At 40.3% G+C, this 22,791-nt stretch overlaps 1 protein-coding gene across 1 annotated transcript; it reads left to right on the top strand.

The window, feature by feature from the left end:
- The first annotated feature begins 2,917 nt into the window (after positions 1–2,917).
- rnf217 (ring finger protein 217) lies at positions 2,918–22,461 on the top strand. Its single transcript, XM_034700258.1, has 7 exons — positions 2,918–4,013; positions 13,414–13,635; positions 13,772–13,936; positions 15,564–15,661; positions 15,878–15,981; positions 18,996–19,067; positions 19,740–22,461. Exons 1-7 carry the CDS (start codon positions 3,027–3,029, stop codon positions 19,817–19,819), a joined length of 1,728 nt encoding a protein of 575 aa, XP_034556149.1. The 5' UTR covers positions 2,918–3,026; the 3' UTR covers positions 19,820–22,461.
- Positions 22,462–22,791: the final 330 nt, after the last annotated feature.

Genomic DNA, 22,791 nt, shown 5'->3' with positions numbered 1-22,791 from the left:
ATGAGATTAAAAAAATGTGTTTTGGGAATTTTTTGGGATTGGACACTTTTGGATCATTAAATATGCCCCGGGTCAAGTTGACCCAGGAACATTATTGCTGTCCCTAAGAAATGAACATAACAGAAATGTTTAATTACTGTAAATCATTATTTGTAGCCTAGAAGCTGTAAAGTTTCAAACTTTTCAAACTGTTTTGAATGACAAACTTCAGAAAGTGTCTGATGCCTTTATGTAATAAGCTCAGAAGACTTGTGTGTGTAGAGGCTTTTTAACATTGTTTGCATTCTCGACTAAACCTATTGGGCACAGCCGGGACAAGCAAACTAATCACTGTGAAGCTTGTGCCCTATGGCATTAAGAAGGAATTGTTCCAGAGCTAACAAACTGTTTTACGTTCACGCTTGTTAGTTTTATTTGGAGGTTTTGCCAGCAGCACTAGATTCCAAATGTGATCATCCACGATTATTTAATCCTGATGTTTGTTAGAGTGTCATTTTACAAATGAAACATGTTCTAGTTGAAGGCGTTACTTTATCATCACTGATGAAATGTGTGAGTTTGAAAAAGGGTCAGGTCTGCAACCATTTGAATTAGACTGCTTTTACTAGATTACTTCTACCAATAGAAATATATAGTAGTGGTTTTACTGATAACACAATGTTACCACTTCAATCCCTTTTTAAAATAAGACAATGAAAGCTGACTGAATCAGTGTTTTACTCAAGTGTAGTGTCAGTGCAAGTGTCTACATATAGTCTTGATGACAAGTGTCTGGCTCAAACATTTTTCCTGTTAATTCTAACCCCATTTATACTTTTACACTATATGCAATGTAAACAGATGGTCTTGTTGATGAGAAACACCAAACATAGGACCCTGCAGCAAAATCAGAAATCACTTCTGAAGCATGAGCTTAAATGCTAAGGGCAGTACTTATGGAAGATTCTACGTCAAGACATGAGCATTGCATAACCCAAAGGTTAAGTACTGTTTATCTTGGGCGTTTGAATGTTTCACTGAACATTTTGCTCCTTGTTTCTGAGAAAGCAGATTGTATAAATAATTTCCTCATCTTTTATTAACTTCTCTGGGTTTTCATGAACAGATAATCTGCACATTTGTCATAGTGATGTCATGCCTGAGTTCATTTCAGGTCACCTGATGACACATGAGCCATCTCCATGACAACTGTTCAAACTGACTCCACCCAAATAAATGTTGTTGAAGGCGAAAGAAAAAATCAACAAGATGGCCTTGTTTTGTACATGTTTAACCTACTAAATAATGTGTAAGGCTTTTGTCAAATGTAGTCTTTTTTTATTTTAAATGCTGACATTCTCCTTGAATTTTCTGCACCATTTGATAAATGGATAAAATATAGAATAGAATAGAATAGAATAGAATGTACTTTATGAATCTCCAAAGGGAAATTCAGGTGTCTGGCAGACAAAATTATAAAAATCACATACAACAAGTAATTCAGGTGTCTGTCAGCTCATCTCCCATTGTCTAGAGAGTTATGAAGCCTAATGGCTGCAGGGATGAATGATTTTCTGTATCTCTCAGTCCTGCAGCGCAGAGAGATGAGCTGTCCACTGCTGCTGTTTCTCTGGTCCACAAAGAAGTTGTGAAGTGGATGATCTGTGTAATTTAGAATCTTCTGTGTGCATCTCTCCATCACAGCCCCCAGTGAGTCCAACCTGGTTCCAATAACAGTGCCAGCTCTTTTCACTAGTTTGTCCAGTCGCCTCGCATCCTTGTGTTTTACACTGCTTCCCCAGCAGACTGCAGCGTAGAATAACACACTTGCCAATACAGACTGATAAAACATCTGAATGGGTAGAGGTATATGGGTATGGTAACTACATTTGCAATTATTTAAATAACACGTTGATTATGCATTATAATTTACACTAATTTTAGATGACATTTTGACACTAGGGAACAATGGCCCTTAGATGACATGTCAAAACGTGATCCACTGTATAATTGTAGTCAATGTTACCTCTTGTGTCATGGAAAAATTGCTCACTTTGCAGTATGGGAATCTGTGCTGTTTTTAAATCTTCTTAGTACGGTGGCCCTGAAGTGCAAATCACAACGGCAAATCAGAAAACACAATGTCAAATCAGAAAACCAAGCGGCAACCTCCGGTCTCAAACGATGAAGCCCATGCGGAAGTGTTATAAACTGCAATACATCGAGAATCCACTTGAGGCTGGCTGCAGAAACATCAGAAACCACATAGACATGAATGGGAAAAAGACGATATTTGCAGCATTAATAAACATGTTTACAGCCTGGTTTAAAAAACGGCTTGGCCCTACAAAGCTAATCTCTCTATCAGCACACACTGTACAGGGAGTGAATTTTTTTCTAACGTGACGGTTCAGAAGATATTAGGATTACGAGTTTTTGCCCAAATAAGGACATGACTGATGTGACTCCCGGTCGGGAACACATAGCTGTTGGCTAGGAGGCTCAAACTCCGTCACACTCTGCCTGGTTGAGTTCCACATTTACAATATGGCTGCTGCCGTTGATTGGCTTCAAAACAGCTCTCAGGAACAGATGAGTGACGTCACGGATACTACGTCCATTTTTATACAGTCTATGCAGAAAACACAACGGCAAATCAGAAAACACTACGGCACAACGACTTCCAAACCGGAAGAAGTGGTTTGCCATTGTGTTTTCTGATTTGCCAAAAATAAATAAATAAATAAATAAATGAAGTTTTTCTGATTTGCCGTTGTGATTTGCACTTCAGGGCCACCGTATCTTTGCCACCATTTCCCATCCACCAACATATGTTTTCTGACTGTGCTTGTTCCTGTCCCCATCTGTCAGGGCAGCACTCTACCACTAGGCTTCCCCTCAGCCAATCACTGCGCTCCTGTGCTCTGACGTCAAGACCCGGAAGCACAGAGCTGCCAGCTTGATTTGTTTTGTTTCCGTAGTAGGAGTTCAATAAGAGACGTCGAGGCAGGCGGTGAGGTCCGTGCGGGCGAGGACCCGCTTACTAAATGGGGAGAGCCATATCGGGGATGGAAGATGACGAACCGATAGCTGACGCCTGTAAAATGCCGACTTTCACCGGCAGCTTCGAGGAGGGGAGAGGGAAATTGTCCCGCAACCTGCCGACGGAAACTTCCTTCACGGACGGGAAAGTTGAGCGACCGGTCAGAGATTTGAGCCGCCGGGTCATCAGGTCAGACTCCAGGGCGTCGCTGGACGGAGACGAGGGAGACAAGGAGGAGAAGAGAAGCGAGGAACAGGAGGAGGAGGAGGAGGATGCGAAGGGCAACAACAACAACAACTGCAACGGCGGCGGAGGAGGAGAGAGGAGGAGGAGGGCGAGCGCTGTGGAGATTTTGAGGAGGAATTTCGGGGTTTCTAAGTCTCACTCTCTTTGTCTGAACACGAATCCTCGGATGTATCACAGCACCGAGCATGGACCACTCGAAGGAGCCGGTGACACAAGCGTTAAACACGGGGGTGGAAGCGAAGGCTGTAGAAAGTCGGAGTGTGAATCTGGCGACGCGGGGACGGAAAACGAGCCAACCCTGAGTGACTTGACGACTTTGGACGCACAGGGAGGTGAAGTTGTTTCTGCTACAGGTCAGTGCCGACATAAGGGTGACAGTGAGGACAAAACAGACGAGTTTGTTAATGATGAAGAGCATATCTACTGCACTGTTTACTGTATCGCCAACGACAAACACCGGAGAGACGCTGAAATCACAGACGATGATGACACAGCTCCAGAGACAGACTCAGAAACAGGGCACGACATGGGTGGTGACATTTCCGAACCGGTGTTCTACACATTGGACGACCTGGTGGATCCATTCGGGGATATTGCCCACCACAGGCTGTCTACGGTGCTGTCCGCTGCAGATGCTACAATGAAGAGCTGCCAGGTGTGCCTGGAAGTGAAATCCATCGTACCCCTGCCCTGCTGCAGGAAGCCCGTGTGTGATGAGTGTCTGAAGCTCTACGTCAGCCCCCAGGTTGGTTTGGGGAGGGAGGAGAGCAAAGGTGGAGTTGGGGTGGGTGGGAAGTGCAGCAGCAACGTGTCGTAGAGCTCAGGTTTTGCATGTCCCATAATCAGGCCTCAATGCTGGGTCAGTCAGCAGCTGTCTGTACATTAGTCATAACACACACACTTACTTGACCTGCATATTTTTGTGTCCGAATCCACTGTTTTCTTTTGTTTTGATTTGATTTCATGTCTTTATTTCGAACGTGTAAAAGTAATAGAAAAAAACATACAAGTAGAAAAGAAGAAATAGTTATACAAAAGAAACACAAGTATCTCAAACCCTGAAAATGTCAGGAGGCGCAACCGTCCGAGCAAGTGAACTGACTTAAGACACTATTAAAAAAAATGTATTTTAAGAATTATGCATTTAACTTTAAACACCATGGCTTGATTTTACATATAAGAGCTTTGAAATAAACATAATTCAATAAATATCAATAGTGGCACCTAAGGTTATTTAAAACCTTTTGTACAGCAATTTGCATGTTCTCAACAAGCAGCAATCTCCGGTCTAGAAATATGAGTTCAATGTGGAAGTGCTAAAAACTGCAGTTCATCGAGGATCCGCTTGAAGCTGGCTCCAGAAGTACTGGAAACCACATACACACCAATTCAAAAAGCTGATCTTTACAGCAGAAATAAACATGTTTACAGCCTGGTACAAAAGACGAGTGTAGTCTTGATAGCTCATTTCTTGATCGGCACACACTGTACAGGGGTGAATATTTTTCTATTGCGGCAATTTCAAAGATATTGAGATTACGAGTCTTCCAATGAGAGGCACAGCTGACTTGATTGACAGGCGGGAACACTGTAGCTGTTGGCAAGGAGGCTCAAAGCCCACCTCTTTACGCCACATTCACTTGACAGCAGCAATATGGCTGCCGCCACCGATTGGCCTCAAAACAGTGCTTCAGAAACAGATGGGTGACGTCACGGATACTACGTCCATATTTTATACAGTCTATGGTTCTCAAATGTCAGGGTGGCACCACCGTACTCATGGACCTTTTATTTTGAAAGTAGGTAGTTATTATGGACTTATTAAATCATTCAGAGGTCCCTACTAATTGTCATGGCTGAGTTAAAAGGTTTGTAGATGTCTCTTAAATAATAATTGAATAGCTTTTATCAACTTATAGGTGGACGGTAACACTTTCCATGTCAGGTGGTACAACCAACCTAAAACTGTGAAAGTTATATTTTATACCTGGCCAATAGAATGCAAAAACCCTAATAGATTATAAATAAAAAAATATACTCACAAAATTAAAATGTGTAAAGCACTGTAACCACTCTAAGGGATACTTACAAAAAGTTTCAGTTAGAATAAATTATAGGAAAGTACATATATTTTGACAAATATCTGGTTGCGCCACCTGACATTTTTTGGGTGTTCAAGTTAAGAAAAGGGTAAAAAAAACTATTTAAACACTTAAAAAAGCTGTTTAATGAAAATATGCACTGTGGCCATTCTGGAAATACTTTTTAAAAAAAAAAACGTTTCTTGAGGCTTTTTGTCAACGACCCTTACATGTACTTGTCTTTCCTCTCTCTCACACCTTTTTAAGTGTTATGTTTGGCATCTTATCCTATCTCCCCCAAGGCAAGAACATGACTACAACTTCTGGGAACTGTTATACAAATGTGTCCTCAACAGGATGTGGCAGAATACAATTTGACACAGAGGGTTTTGATTTAACTATCTTATCTCATAGGCCGCTTCATTCACCACTTCTTAAGAAAAAGTTGGTTGTTTTTAATTGTTATAAAAACATCACACGCCACCCTCTGCACTCTTTTCCCCCTGAATGGTGTTGGTTGTTATGATCATTTAACAGAGTATCCTTCTCTCAGGCTGACCTATTTAAGATGTTTTACCTCAGATATACACTACATTTATTCTGTTGTACATTATAGATCCAGTTACTTTTCACAAAAATGAAAGAGCTAAACAGCTTAACCTTTCAATCTTGAATTACAGTTCAAATGGCTTTTTAATAAAGAAATACTAAGCACCTTATGCTCCACACAACAATAAAAACAATATTATAATGCCAAGTTATTTTGAAATAAGGGGATAGGAAATATGAGACCCACTTGATTAAGATTAGTTTGTAAAACCATTTGTTTATAACACTATCGCTAGAAAAAGATCCATCTCTTGATTTATCACAGTAAAGTTGTAAAATAGATTAAGCTGAATTCCAAACAACCTTTTAAAAGCAGTGTAGGGTCCATGCATAACTGTTAAATAGTGAAAACAATTCACACCTGCATCAGGTCATAGCTTCAGGCTATGCTGAAGATTCTAGCTTCCTTTCAACTTTTCACGCTTAATGGATTCCCTATTGACAAAAGACGTGTGCTTCATAGCCTTGAGGCTTCATCTACAAAAACTACATTTGCTGTAGCCGAAACCTTCAAGTAACCAGCCGGTGAAGATCACTGTGTTCTCCAGTAATGAACCAGGTAGTTAGCTTAGTAGTTTGGTCCTAGCCCTTTAAAGGCTCAGTATACCAAAGATGATTTTAGAATCAATTCCAAATGTATCATGAAGCTGGAGTAGCTCAAACTGGACTGACATGCTCTCTCTGCTTCATGGCTCATGTTACTATATTTGTATGATGTGATAGGGCAGCAGTCATTTTTCACTTCGGCCAAATAGGTCACAAGGTGGACACAACATATCTAAGAGGGGAGTCACTCAGCAACTTCTTTATCCGCTGATTCACCATGTGACTATTAATACATTGTAAAAAGAAGCTTGATTGCAGCTCTTGTCAACCTGGTGACTTTAACTTATAAGTAAAGAGGAAAAATAACTCATGGATGCAACATTTCCTCCATGAATTCAGTGTAGCTGTTACAGAAATAGAGGCTCAGAAATGAAATGCACATTACCAAACAGAGCCAGTGTTTCAGGATTTTTAAGCACCTTGTAAATGGACTTGTACCAGTCAGCAGCCTTCTGATCTTAATCCTAGTTTTGATAAAGCTGTATGCTGCCACTGTTAGTCATGTAGGGGGAGATTTGAGAAGGAGTTACAATCTCAGGCCCTTGCTACTGCAGCTGTAATCTGCTTTAATCTGTTTAGATAAAACAGTTTTTATCAGTCTTCCAGACTGCCTTTTATCTGTAATTATCTTGCTTTGATAACAGGGCATGAATAATAATACAAACACAGAGTGAAGCACACTCTGATAAGAGCACTGAGGAGGAGAAAAGGCTTGTGTAAACTATCCTTTGTAGGTGGATTTCATTTTCCCATTCATGTTCTGCAAACTGATTCTTGCATATGCTTGAATATCAACCCTGAATTGTATTTGTGCATTTATTTAAATTTATTTAACCAGGAAAAAAATCATTGAGATCAAAAATATATATAGTGTCCTCCTGACCAAGAGAAGCAATGTTGTTTGGTTTAAATGAAAAAATTATTAGTTGGTGGAGTATAGTAGTCGTAAAGTAAAGCCTAAAAAAGTTTGTGCATTTGTTAAATGGATTTTAAAATGTGTATTAAATAACACTGTCACTAACCTTAAAGTGGATACTGTTAAATACTTATGTCAAGCAGCTTTATTGTCATAAAATGTTTCTATTTAAATCTTAACCACACCAGTATGAGTTTTACATTGTTTCTTTTATATGCTCGACGTCATTGTAAATGAGGGCTTCACTCTCAATGGTTTTTGAGTTTAAATAAAGATAATTAATTAATGAATTAATTATAAGCTGAAAAACTCAGCCATTACCCAATACTTTCATCAAAAACCATAACGCACTACTTCTGGATAACCCTTTTAAATCCTTTGTGTTGCTATCAAATTTGGTTAGCATTGGTTGCACTGACCTTGTGCTAATTAATGAAATATTTATTCATTACTTAAAGCCAACTTTATCAACTATTTTTCAGGTTTGTTTATTTTAACTTTATCAACCCGTTATACGCTAGCCTAAGTTAAGCTTCTCGTGTATCTAAGCAATTGTTCTAAGCTAACAGTTTCAGCTTTATTTTGCATTGCTTGTAGCTAACTATTTACACTGTATTATGTTCACTGGTAATCAATTACCTTTATTTGATTTTGAAATATTTATCCAACACTAGAAGCTAGTGTTTGGAAGAGTGTTTCATTGCTTTACTTTACTTCTCTTACTAACTTTTATACTTTAAAGTAACTACTGAAGTCTTAATTTGTTCATGTTAGATAGAATTTTCCTCTTTTAGCTAATACATGTAGTCCATTGTTATAAGCTAACTTATATGCTTTTTGGACAAAATCGCTAAAAAATGAAATGGTTACCTTTGCGTTGCAGCTAACGATTTAAATTATTAATTCATATCTTATGAATAAATATATATATATTTTTTGAAGTTATGTTTTTGGGGTGTTTTTTTTGCCTTCATTTGATAGGACAGCTGAAGAGAGAAAGGAAATGTGGGGAGTAGAGAGCGGGGGAAGACATGCAGGAAATGGTCGTGGTCGGGGGTCAAACCGGCGACCCCTGGGACGAGGACTGTAGCCTCTGTATGTGGGGCTCTAATGGCTCGTTTCCACCAAGCAGTCCTGTTTGCGTTTCCACAGCCAACCGTGCCCTACTTGGTGGGCAGCGTGTAAGCCGGATGCCGATACCCGTGTCAGCTACGTAACAGCGTGACGTCATGGCAGCGTGACACAGTGTTCTCCGCTAATAAATGCAACGAACAAGAAAAACGCGATACAGAGGAAAGTCTTCACCTCCACGGTCGACCATGGAACGCTGTTCTTGATGCCATTTTTCAAACAAAAAAAGTTGTCTTCCTGAAGTCCACTGGAGATTTAAACATGGCGGGGTTTATGTGTTGTTCTTTATTACCGCTGTCACACGGGATGTGATGATTACTTTGACCAATCAACGGACTGCAGTGTTTCTATCTCCACCTTCTTGGGTCGGATCGGTATGTCTGGCACCCCAACAGAAGGGTACCAAAAAGTGGGACGGTACGGCTCGGTAATTTGGGGACCTGTCCCAGTTTTTGGTCGAAACGCAACAAAATGCGTGCCGTACCAAGACGAACCGAACTGAACTGCTTGGTGGAAACGGGGCTTTAGACCGCTAGGCCATCAGCGCCTCTATGAATATTTTTTAAGCTAGTCAACATGTTTTGACTGTTTATCCTTTATTTTAAGCTTATTATTTCAAACATTAATCTATAACATTTTAATCATGATATCAAGCAAATTTTTCAACCACTACTTACTGTAGCGTATCTTCTTTCTCACTAACTAGATATATTGTAAAAAATCTGCACCACATTAATTTGACCTTTTTTAACCCTATCACAAACATTTTGATACATTTCGTAATTAAATTGCAGTTTGTACTTCCGGCTTAATTTAGCAGTAACTTATTCCCTTTGCTACAAATAGGTAACACATACACTTGAGTCTTGAGATGGCTGTGTGATATCTGCCAGCTTTTTGTTTTAAAGTGGTAATCATTAATACGACTTTATGTTGTCTCCTGGTTTATCATTTATGACAGTGAAAATTCAGGACACCCCGCGTTGCTAACACACCACAAACAGTGACGTGCGTGTGGTAGACAAATAGAGCAGCTGCAGTCCTAACCTGTCAGACCTGTCTGGCAGTGGTCACCACCACGTCAGTGTTGTGGCAACACAACTAACTCATCGGTTCACCAAAGGGAGGATACTTGATCATTAGCATTATCATGTAATAAGCTTTTTGCCTGTGTGTGTCTGAGTGTGAGAGAGGGAGAGAGAGAGAGGGAGAGAGGGAGAGAGGGAGAGAGAGAGAGAGGGAGAGGGAGAGAGGGAGAGAGGGAGAGAGAGAGAGAGAGAGAGAGAGAGAGGGAGAGAGGGAGAGAGAGAGAGAGAGAGGGAGAGAGGGAGAGAGAGAGAGAGAGGGAGAGAGGGAGAGAGAGAGAGAGAGAGAGAGAGAGAGAGAGAGAGAGAGAGCGAGAGAGAGAGAGAGAGAGTGTGAGAAGGAGGGAGAGAGAGAGAGAGCTGTGGGGGATGATGGGTGTAACACCACCAGAGGTTGATGCTTTTGTGCTTTGCTTTTTGTCTGCCATCATCTCTCTCTCTCTCTCTCTCTCTCTCTCTCTCTCTCTCTCTCTCTCTCTCTCTCTCTCTCTCTTTCTCTCTCTCTCTCTCTCTCAAGCACATAATGCCTTATCATGTGTCAGTACAACTGGTCTCACTGGCTTTGTTGGGATGAAAGTTGTGTGTGTGTTTGAGAGAGAGACAGGAGGGTATATGAAATAAGCAAGGAAAGGAGAGATGGAACATAAAAAGAAAAGAGGTGCCCTTGAGGAGTAAAGACGAAAAGTGAGAGGTCGATGGTGAGAATAGGGCCAGTGAACAAGGGGAGAGCTTAACATGTTCTCTGTGATACTCCTAGGTCAGATTAGATGACATGCTGAACACACACTTGGGCTTTCATTGACCCCAGGTGTGAACTCAATGACGGAGTATTTTGCTCTTATGTAACAAAGTGTGGTAAGACTATGAAATAGTGAGAGCGCTGCTTATATCCCGTGTGAATGTTACAAAGCCCTGAAGGAATGAATTGTATGTGGATAAGGCCCATGAAGTCGAACTAATGTGTGTCTGAGTGTGCATAAATACATATCAAACACAACTGCTTCCTTTAGACACTCAATCAACCTTTTCCACCATTCATTCTTTGGTACATTGTTAAAAACTCTAAATCAGTGATGTGTATACCTGTATATAGATGTAGACAGCATGCCTCCATCTCTTGTCATTGTAAAAGAAAGTGAAGCAAAAATACTGCCATGATAGATACTGACTTATTGTGCTGCTGACATATTTTGTAGCCAAGGAGGCACGGGCAGAAGTGATCTGGCTTGTGGAGTCACGGGACTGACCAAAGCACACATTTAACTTACCGTTAAAGCATCAAAGATCCCTCAGAATGATACAGTCCACAGCAGCATTAGGGAATTCTCTAATATGCTAACACTGTAGGAACGTCATTTGGCAACGGAGCTGCTGATTGTGGTCACATCCCTTATTTTTAACATCAAATATACCCTCATTCAAAATATCTGCAACATGCAGTTTCTAAGACATGTTCCAGCAATATTTATAATATAGAGGAGGGACTGCTAACAAGAATTTAAGTACATCAAATCTGATTGCTCATTTGAAAAACTGACAAACAATTATAAAGAAATAACGCAACGAAAAAAAGGTACCTGAAACAGCCAAACTGTTATTATAAACATCTGTATCAACCTGTTTTCACAACCCGTGCATGTCAAATATTTATATCAGTTTTCCTCATGTAATACAAACACTGAGATTAGACTGGAAAGCAGTGATATGTCATGCAGCATCATCTGCTCCTGTGTGCTTGTGTGTGTGCACTTTAGATCTGTCTTTGATGGGTTTCATTGTAAGTTGTTGTCCATCTTTACTACGGCCTGTTTTGGAATTTCTGTGACTGATTCAGGTATTGATTTAAAAACGAAAAAAAAGAACATGTCATCAATTTAGTAATCAATACATTGAATTTTTACGCTGGAGTAGAAACAGACTGTTTCTTTGCACAGATTTTGCACTGATATGACAATGCAAAGGTTCACAAAAGGCTTCATTCTTCAACATTATTACACAAATTCTAATCTGTCTGATAAGAATTGATGATCTGCTACACATGACTGCAGACAGAGTTTTGTAAACAATGGAGACTGGGCATGCTCTGGGGTTCAAACTCCATGAGGACACCATTTCTAAATCCTCCCAACTGTTGTACTCCACATAATATATTATTTAAAAAAATAGGTCTAAATTGCTGCATAGCCAAAATCATGTCCCTACTGTTATAGATCTGTGTCAGATTTAGGATTGGTCTAGCAGTATGGCTGTCCAATATAACTGTGGAGCTCTGAACAGCACCAAATCTGTAGTATTCAGTATAACTGTATAAAAACATGGACAGCACAACAGCTCCCCAAAAAGTGAAGACAACACTTTTAGAGCTCCCACTAGTGACTGGCTGCAGTGTAGTTAATAAAGCTCATCTTCTCCATGTTAACGAAACAAACTTGGGTCACATTATCAAAGTATTATTATTATTATTTTTTTTCAAACATGCTTTTTTATCATAGCAGTCAGGTCTTATGCTGATTTATGTTTAAGTGTTTCTGTTTTTCAGAGCAGTTCAGTTGTGATTTGTTACTCACTGCTGACATTTTCTTTGTTCATTCTGCTTGACCATGAAAACAAATAAACAAGTGACTTCTTCTGCTCAATAAATCACCTCAGCAGTTAGGCATTCTAGCTCGCCAGCATTTAATCGACGTGCATGTGCCTGGCATATTATTTGTCGTTTGGAGCTGACAAAACTGCAAGCTCCATAGCTGGTAGTCTTGGCTTACATGTGTCTCCCTATTGTATCTAATCATCCACTCCAAAGCCGTTTTAAAGTGTAAAAACAAAAACAACTTTATTCCAGTGTTATTTAAGTGTCACAAAGCCAAATATTTATAGGATGATGCTGGATTCTTTACTAAAAACACTCCACCCACTGGCTATGCGCAACACACAACTTTATCTTAAAGAGACAGTGACTCTTCATCAAAAAAGGAACTAAAGGCGTTTTTTCGACTGCAGGAACTTTACCCCGGAACTCGGGACTTTACCCCTGAACTACATGCGTTCCAACCGGAGGAATCAGGGTCTGAAATTAGTTTAGGAGTATATAATCTCCCCCTGAAAAGCCCCTGCTTGGGGGGCAGTACTTTTCAAAGGTACTGGGACTTTCGGTTGAACGTAACAGTGTTTGTGGAGTTTACACAGTTGGTGAAACACAGAGGGAGTTCTTGGGAATGCATACTAGTTTAGTTTTTTATTAAGATTTAAAAATGTTATTTAATTATTTTTTTTCTCCATATGTCACTGGCCTGATTTGCACAATCTACCCGGGACCTCAGCCCGTGGTCGAAACACAGACAACTCTGGGGGCACAGGAACCTTTTAGTTACGGGGAAAGTAGTTCTGGGGGCTGAAAGACCCCGGAACTCTTGGTCGAAATGCACCTTAAAATAGCCTATAAAACAACCAAATCCAACAACATTTTTTCCATGCTTTACAATCACAATTTCTCAATTAACACTAACGTTACATCAATCAACAGTCATTTATAATCAGTAACACAACTTTGCCTCATACACCGATAGCTTGAAATTTTTCAACAGGGCACAATTGGTGGATCAACACTTCAAAAGTGTTAACATGTATTATTTATCTGATCATAAATCTTTTACCTGCTTGGCTTTTGTGAAATCTGGTTTCCCTCTAGTAATTATTACATTTGTCTTGTCTGTTTCCCAGGTGCGAATAGCCAAATCTTTCATCGTCTGCCCGATCCATGAGTGTAGCGGCTACCTGGACGAGGCGCTAGTGGTTTCACATTTGGCTGCTGAAGAACTGGCAAAGTATCGATACTTTCTGGAGCTTAGTCAGCTAGACTCAAGCACCAAACCATGCCCTAAGTGCAGCCAGTTCACCTCTCTGAAGGAGCAAAACCACAACCGCTCCGAGCACAAATACAAGGTGAAATGAGTACTGCTGATTAAATCTAAGCTATGGTAGCTTGTCAAATGTGAGAAATCAACTTCCCTGTGCAGCTGAAAAAAAGTTTTAAAAGTGACTTTAGTTTGTGTCTACTATCCTTTGTCCCCCTGTACAGATCCAGTGTAGCAATTGCCAGTTTGTGTGGTGCTTTAAATGCCATGCACCATGGCATAACGGGCTCAAATGCCGGGAGTACAGGAAAGAAGACAAGCTGCTACGAACCTGGGCCAATGTCGTAGAGCATGGACAAAGAAACGCCCAGAAATGTCCAAGGTGCAAGGTAAGAGCTGGGAACTGTAGAGGAAACAAGCTGTTATGTTACAGTGTGTGCAAATGGAAAGTTTGTTGACTGATGGAAGGTGGAAGTACTGCAGATGAAAAAATCAATGATGGTTAAGCACAAGAGTGAGGAGATATGATGGATGTGGAGCTGTAGAGAAGGAGATGGATGCATAGCATTTGAGTGCATGTTGGACAGCAGAGCAGAGATGCACAGACAGCAAACATTGAAAAATAAGTGATGCCTCTGCTGCACCAAACTAAACCTGGGAGAGTCACTCTAGCAGCCATAGAAAGACTTATCTCACAGTCTCATTATGACCAAGCAAGTCTACACAACATCTTATTGGACTGTCAGTAGATGACATGGGAACTGTTTGCTGACAGCTGAAAACATTTTCCACCAGCGTTCATTGCCCTGATGCTCCATGTCTCTGAGTTCGAGTTTGGCAGCAGGCAGAGAGGATCCTTTCTGACTGTGAAGCCAACAACAAATTGGTGTCATGCTGTGTTTAGTTGCAAAAGAGGCTGAGAGCAGCTGGAGTGAACACCCAGTTTTAAGTTAGACTTTTCACTGTTCCAGCAGCCAAAAAGTAAAGATCCATTAATTTTTCTGCTGCATATACAGTGTAGTGAATTTCATCAGAGGCGGAGCCAGATGCTGGTAATCTTCATGCTGAAAAACTATTTGACAGATGTTGCTTTTGAGTAGTGATAGACCGATGTGTTTTTTTCAGGGCTCACACCGACACCGATTATTAGTAGTCAAGGAGGCCGATAACCGATATTTGGAGCCGATATTCATTTCCAGTAAAAGGGGAAATATTGGCGTCAAAACTTTGAATAATACAAACCCCAACACTTAACTTTGTTTAAATGCCTTTAAGCATATGTTTATTAAATAGCTTTTCAGATTTTAAAGTTTTTTTTTATCTTAGACAATAGTGATCTTTGTTTTAAAATTTTAACAGAAAAATCAGGGAGCTCCCAGGATCAGCAGCATGTCAAAAAGTTAAATCAAAACTTAAATAAATAAATAGTTCCCTAAAGTTTTCTACAGTAAATAAAGTTTTCCAAAATGTCAATATATCTGAAATGTTAATCTTTCACTTATCGTTGTTTTATGGGGGTATTTCAGTGTTTTTGAAGTGCGGTTGTATTAGTTTTAAATCACTAGTAATTGTAGGGGCCACAACGGAGGCTGCTCAGCTTGTCTCCTGCAATGAGAAACTGCAGGAGAAATGAAACACAAGTTAGGCTACGGTTCATGCAGATGGTGTGATTACTGCCACATGATTTAGAGAATTTTGAGCCAAAATAACCCAGTTTTAAATGGATCTCTTATCGGTCATCGGATTTTTTAAAAAGGCTGATGCTGATACTCGTCAAAAAGCCGAATATCGGTGCCGATAATTGGCCCGGCCGATGATCGGTCTATCCCTACTTTTGAGTGTCGCTGAGAAAAACGAAATGAATGAGTTTTAGTTGAGCAGAAAAGAGTTTGGGGAGATGTTGATATCATCAAATTTGCTCGCAAGTTAAAGCATTACGTTTTATTCTATCAACAATGTTTGGTTTAGTTCAAATGAATAATCTTGTTTTGCTTCTGTAACTCTGTCTGTCTTTAGATTCATATCCAGCGTACAGAGGGATGTGACCACATGACATGTACACAGTGTAACACTAACTTCTGTTACCGCTGTGGGGAGCGCTACAGACACCTACGGTTAGAATCTTTTTATTGTTGTTTTATTTCAGTTAGCTTTTGGGCCATTTGGCATTGTTTTAATAGGAAAACTGAGGGGAGTACAGGAAATGTTGGGAGTAGAGAATGGGGAGTGATATGCTCTTTTAATGCTGAGTCCCTTTTTGTCACTTTTAACATTCTCAGACTGGCCTTCCATGTGGTAATCTCTTTTCACATTCAATTTCCCATTTTCAGGTTTTTTGGGGACCATACATCCAACCTCAGCGTGTTTGGATGCAAGTTCCGCTATCTACCTGATAAACCTCATCTGAGAAGGCTTATCAGAGGGTCTGTGTGTGGTAAGTTGTGTTTGTATGAGGGAGAAACAGAATCATGAATATGCTCTTTCATTGACTAGTGATGAAGTATTTAACGTCAGCAGAATTTTAACCATGGGTTTGTAGTGTTGATTGTTTGGTCAACTATTCTAGTCCCGCCCTTTGTTTTTTTATTCTACGGAAAAGCAAAGTGATGAAGTGGACCAGTGTTAAGATGTAAAATGGTGATTTTGCGTTTTGTAAGGTGAATATTCACACACATTTTAGACTCTTGTTCCTCTTAATGAATGACCCGAGATCTAATAACTTTCATCATATTATCATCATCACTGTCTTTGTGAGCATGTTAACATTACTCAAAGCAGAATTTAGTTTAAAACAACACAGTTGGCCTTTTTTCCACAGCCTGTTCAAGACTATTAAGGTGCTTTTTGACCACAGGAACATTCCCCAGGAACTAGGGACCTTTTCAGGAAAAAAAAATACTTCTGGAGTAGTTAATCTTCCCCTGAAGAGCCCCTGCTTGGTGGTTAGTACTTTCTTAAGGTCCAGGAAACTATATGGGGCAGTTTCTTATTGGTAGAGTAAAGGCGTTTTTCGACCACAGGAACTTTACCCCGAAACTAGGGACTTTACCCCATTTCGACCTGAGGAACCAGGGTCTAAATTTAGTTCAGGGGTAGATAATCTCCCCCTGAAAAGCCTGTGCTTGGGGGGTAGTACTTTTCAAAGGTCCTGGGACTTTCGGTTGAAAGTTACATTGTTTGTGGAGTTTACACAGTTTTTGAAACCAAGAGGGAGTTCCTAGGAATGCATACTGGTTTAGTTTTTTATTAAGATTTCAAAATATTATTTAGTATAATTTTTTTTCTCCATACGTCACTGGCCTGATTTGCACAATCTACCCGGAACTTCAGCCCATGGTCCAAACGCAGACAGCAATGGGGGCACAGGAACCTTTTAGTTCAGGGGAAAATAGTTCTGGGGGCTAAAAGACCCCGGAACTCTTGGTCGAATTGCACCTTAACTGCAGGGTTTTTATTTCACCCGCCATCCACAATAACATGAGACACAACTGTGATTTACTTGGGTTTAAAAGCTGTGTAACAGTCGTCTTCTCCCAGCATACCGCAAATGCATCACTGTCAGCCTCAGGGGGAGATGAACCAGATCTAAATCTAGACCCTTAGGTTTTTAGTTCCTGGGGAAAGTTCCTGCGGTGGAAAAGCACCTTCAGACAGGACTGCTAGTTATTTGTACTTCTCGTAGTCTGTGTAAAAGAAATGGAGGCAGATGGTGTGCTGAAGTTGTTTGGCCACTAAGTGGGCAGTGGAGGTAGTAACAGAAAGGAAACAGAGCTGCTGTCGGGACAGAACAGCCCGGTGAGTGTAGATGAAAAGCTCGAGCTGTTTGTTTACAAGTTGTGCCTCTCTGTAACACTGTTTTAATTACACACTAGGATAGCTTCATGACGGTGCTGTTTGTTCCTGTGTATGAGAAGAAAAGTGGTTTAACTACAGAGCCTGATTAAGGTGCTGTTGCAGAGTCTTTATAAAGAAGACTTGTGCAGAACTATATTATGAATTGACTTGAATGTACCAATCCTGTATCTATTCATTTATTCATTTATTCATTCATTCATTTATTCATTATTCATTCATTCATTCATTCATTCATTCATTCATTCATTCATGCATGCTGTAGTCCTTGTTTTCTTATTTATTAAGTTGCCGATATATTTTCCTGACTTAATGTTAATATCTGCCTTCTGGTATATTTCTGATCCAAGACCCATGTAGGGGGTGGTGGTGGTGGTGGGGTTTAAAAACTGATCACTTATGTTGTCATTTTGTTCTCTTATGCATTGTCATCATCACAACTGTGACTGTATGAATTGTACTGACCGAATATTGGACAACATATACCTGCGAAATCAGACAAAAAATAAAAAATAAAAATAATGACTTTGGCCTAAAAGAGCAGCCTCAAAGAGATTTGAGAATTGCTGCAGTCTTGCCTTCCTCTTTAAGTCAGGAATATTACTTTCAACAGCTGCAAATACCCAGTATTATTGCTACTGTGTCTTTTACCCTGATTTACCTCAGTCAAGTCATTTGGCCTGGATTCCAATGTTAATTTGGAAACAAACTATAGTTGAAAGTTAACAGTTAACTTTTCTGTTGTATGCACATTTCTTCAGCCTTCTTTATTTTCTGTAACTCTGCTTGAGCAAGTGCTTTCCTGCATTGTTCAGAATACCCATGACCCAATAAATCAGTGTAACAATGCTGCACTCAGCTGTGGATTATAATTGTAAATTAGAGAGAGAGTGATCGAAAAAGAAGCCGAATAGTATTTCTCATCAAGCACTGGATGAAAACATGAAGCTTAAAACATTAAGCTTAGATCAGGTTCGGATGTCCTGTTGAAGCCTCCTTTAAAATCAAACCACCAGGCCTCCTCTGTAAAAACACATTTCACCCCTTGAAAGCAATGTGAACTCCCATGTCTGTTTGTGTTTCGTGCAGAAGCCACAGAGGAGAGCTTTAATACTGAAGCGAGAAGGCTTTGCACATCAGATTATGTTTATTATAATTATCTTTTCACAGTTATGAAATGTGTGCACAAGGAAGCCTCCAGGAGGATCAACTCCTATTTGTAGACATGATTGACTCTGCTCTCCATAACAGCTACAGCCAGTTCTGTCTGCCTGCTGCTCGTTGAACTGGGAGATAATTTTTGCCTTAACAAGAGACATTTACCCATCACAGCTCACATCGCTGTCTTCATGCTGCAGACTGTTAAAGGCACAGACTTTGTGCGTGTAATGAGGGATGTTTTACTGGAGATAATTTCCCCTAAAATCTGCTCAACATTCTACACCCACTACAGTCGAATTACTGCACTGTAGAAAGCAACAACAAAAAACATCTGCAGGGATGCATTAAAAAGTTAACTTTGAATCATGCAGTATTCTATTCAATGTGTCATTTTCTCATTATTATCCTCTCTGTTTTTCTGTTTCTCTTCTGCAGCTACCAAGGTGCTGATAGCTCCAGTGGTCATCCTGCTGGTCGTGGTGCTCGGAGCCCTTGCACTGGTCATAGGTAACATAATTATACGCATGGACACACATGCACATTAGTTAGGGAAAAAGCTGCAGAGAGAGCAGTAAACAGATAACAGCAATTTGGTTTGGCTGAATGACAGATTTTTTCTGCACAGCAAAACAGGTGCGCTGTCTGTGTAAGAAAAGCTCATGATGCTACAAAAATGTTTCATTTTAGCGTGCAGAAAGAGAGTTGTTTTTGTTTTTAAAATGCCAAAGCTTTAAACCCAGATAATCGCTCTCTGGGTGAAACTGAAGCTACGTTTACTGGTAATATCATCCAGCTGCACTCTGTTTGCACTCTGTGAAACAGTATTATGAAGCACTGAGGCCTGAGCTGAACTGTAATTAGTGTTAATCTTTTTCCCGTGTCTGTACGACTGACAGATGATCTGCTGCGGGCTAACATGCCGTGATGGTAGATTCATATTTATTTTCATCGCTAATAGAATCAGTGCTGTGCTGCTGTCTCTCTGCAGTTGTCTCTTTTTCAGCTCAATTAATTTCACATAGACTAAATCTGTTTGCAGTGTGCTTTAAGATGGAATAAGTCAGTCACCCATAAAGAAAATTCACACAATTCCAGATTATTATTATCGTACATTTAGGAATATGCTTTCATCTGTTTCTTTTTCCTTCCTCTATTACCAACCGACCTCCCCATCTGCAGGTTTGGTCGTGTTCCCAGTCTACTATGTCTGTAAAAGGAGGAAGAAGCAGCGTACTCAGGGCTCAGGACGCTGGATCTGAAACCTGCCCTGCACTCCATCCAGACCACGCACACAAAAACACCCACTGCTGAAAGGGCGATGCCCACATCTCCTCAGGGACGAACAAGCCAGCCTGAGTCACCGGGACATAAGCAGCCCGCAATTAGGGAAGAACGCAAACCGATGGAGTGATGCCTGGTTGATTGCACATCATCACGTTTAGAGAGTTTACATCTGCTTCAGAAGGAATCATTTTCAACCAGAGAAGGAAAAAATTATAATTTCTCAGCCATCAGATATTTGAAGCAGGTTTCAATCAATTGTCTCTTATTTAATAACAGCTGTCTTTCAGGTAAACACACACAGGTAACACACACATGCAGTTTTGTTTTCACTGTGCTTGAAAAATTGTTATAGAGCAAACTGTGAAGCTTGCAGGTTCGCCTGAAACAACGACAAACAATACACCAATTGTCTGACAAGGACAGGTGTCAAAGGACAGGAGGAGCACACTTGTACACGAGCAAAAGTGAAACAAATGAGAGGAAATACTTTTATCTTCACATGGAAATTCCGCAAAAGCTTTTTTTTTTTTTTTGCTGCAAGTAAAAAGTGCAAGACAGAAACTGAATCTGGAGCAAGCCATGATGTAAAAGAAACTGCGTTCTCAGAGGTGCAACATATCTGGACAATAGATTTGTTTATCTTCCTTAGACTCAATTTTTTCCTGATATTGAAAATTCAGGACACTTCTCAAAACGAAGGACTAAAAAGGAACATTAGGTTGATACCTGTGTGATCTAACCTTTATAAATTTGCTTCACGTTTTTTGCAAGGAGAATCAAAAGTTACTGCCCTATTAGTGACACTTTATTTTAAAATCCACCTCCTCTTTTCAACCAGGGGTTCCTGATTCCTAACGCAACTAACCCCCCTGACTCTCAAATCAAATATTGGAAAAGCCAAGTTGAATTTTAACAAGCCTCCCAACAAATTCTACCACCCTCCCTCCCATGTGTCTCTGTTGTCCTCCCTTTCCTTTGCCCTGCTTTCTGCCTGCCAGGCTGGCTGGCTGGCTGGCTGGATGATGGCTAACACATTCTCCCGCCCAGCATGTTGTCTGTGCTCTGCCCACGTACTGTTTGCCAGTGTCTGCATCATCAAAAAAAAAAAAAAAAAACTGAGCTGCTGTGCGGTAACGGTGCCAAAACAAATCGCTGAATGTGGCAGGACGGTCCTGTCCCTTTGTTCGATTTTTTTGTTATTGTCTTTTTTTGTGGTTGCCAGCTGCAGAGGATTGGGGGGGTAATGCTGTCATTGTGGGGGAGTCTGCATAAAGAAATGAACTTTGATGCTTGTAGGAGTAATATGCATTAGATAACTAAATTGCTGATACAAAACTGGCTGAGCATGCTAATACAAATAGTATGTGTGGATAAAAAAAAGAAGAGGATTCAAGATTTTTCTGTTTCATGTAGTCTGGGTGAGGGCCTGTTTATGAGCTTGACTTTAAAGAAATAGGGTCAGAGGTTATCATCAGGTCGATGTGCACTAAATGAGGTGGATTCAGTTTCCGGTTTTGATTTTATGCGATCAGGTTTTCAGGATTCTTGCAGAGAGTGTGTTTTTTGTCCTAATTTTGCGGTGACTTAGAAGACTGAGAAATGAGTTTTAACACACACATACCCTACAAGGTCATTCACACCTGCACATGCCACAAGAAAGCACACGCATGAAGAGCTGCCTGGAGATTTTTAAGGTCGTCACCTGGCAGCAGCAACCAGCTCGCTGTCCTCGTCTTATCCCTCACTCCTGCACTCCCTGCTGTCCCTCCTCACCGAACATCCGCCTAAAGACAGAAATCATCTGCAGAAGATGCCTCCGTCAAGTACAGGTGGATTTCACGTCACTCATGGAGGATTTTTTTCTCACCAGTACATCAAGAGCTTTTTGTTTCATTGCTCCATCATGAGAGTGTGAAGAACTTTGAGGCTCAAGGAAGGCAAACAGAAAGACGAGGAAGAGCACCAATTAACTGCACATAAGAGATGTTGGGGTGAGAAAACAAAATGTGGTTTTGTTAAACGTATATTTCAAAGAGGGGAAATATCTCCATGAGAAACTCTTTAAAATAGTCTCTGAATTTATCCTAAGTTTGACCTCTAATTTCCTCACTAAAACAAAACCTGGGTTTTAAGCAGGGTTCATGTTCATGCATGTTGGAACATTTTGCAGTACAATGCCACAAGCTTGGCTTCTTTGCCCCAAGGATCTGAAATACTTTCTACATCTGGGAATCAATAATCACTAACCTTTCCGGAATGCTATACAGACAATATGTTACACAGTGCTCTCGGTTGGTCCTGACTCCGGGTTTGAATCCACTCTCAGGGAGTTTGTTTTCTCTCTTTTTCTACCCAGAGTCCTCCATCCACATAAACACAGAAATCACTGAATCGCTTCCTGATGCCAAGTGCTGCTTAGCAACCATGTTTAAACCTAGAGAGTCTTCACACTGTTGCATCAAAAGAAAAAAATAATCTCACAGATGCACACACTGTCTATGTTTCAGCCTGACCCAACGCTGCGTGAGGGTTAGGGATCAGATCTGGAGAGGGTAAATTAAATCACTGGGTATTTTAATGAATTTGCCAAATGAGACATTAAAACTACTTAACAATCGTTCACTTGCATTATACGCACGTTTTATCTAACTGCTAAACTAGCACTGCACTGACATATTGAATTGTTCGAATGTTATGACTGACTGTGATGGATGTTATCACTTAAAGTGTCTTCAGCACAGTAAATCCAAGGTTTTGTTTGACTTATAGCATGGTCCCGGCACTTACAAGTCATAGTAAATTGAAAAAATCTATTATTTGTTCATTGATTAATCATAATTTATAGTACACGGCACCCAACCCTAACCCTGTGACCTTAAATAAACCCTGCTTTATCTTTTTTTCTGATACTGTGTTAAAGACTTCAACTCCAACTTCAGTCCTTCAA

The sequence above is a fragment of the Notolabrus celidotus genome, chromosome 13 (genome assembly GCF_009762535.1).
Source record: "Notolabrus celidotus isolate fNotCel1 chromosome 13, fNotCel1.pri, whole genome shotgun sequence".
Lineage (NCBI taxonomy): Eukaryota > Metazoa > Chordata > Actinopteri > Labriformes > Labridae > Notolabrus > Notolabrus celidotus.
This window is presented reverse-complemented; position numbering and strand designations above follow the sequence as displayed.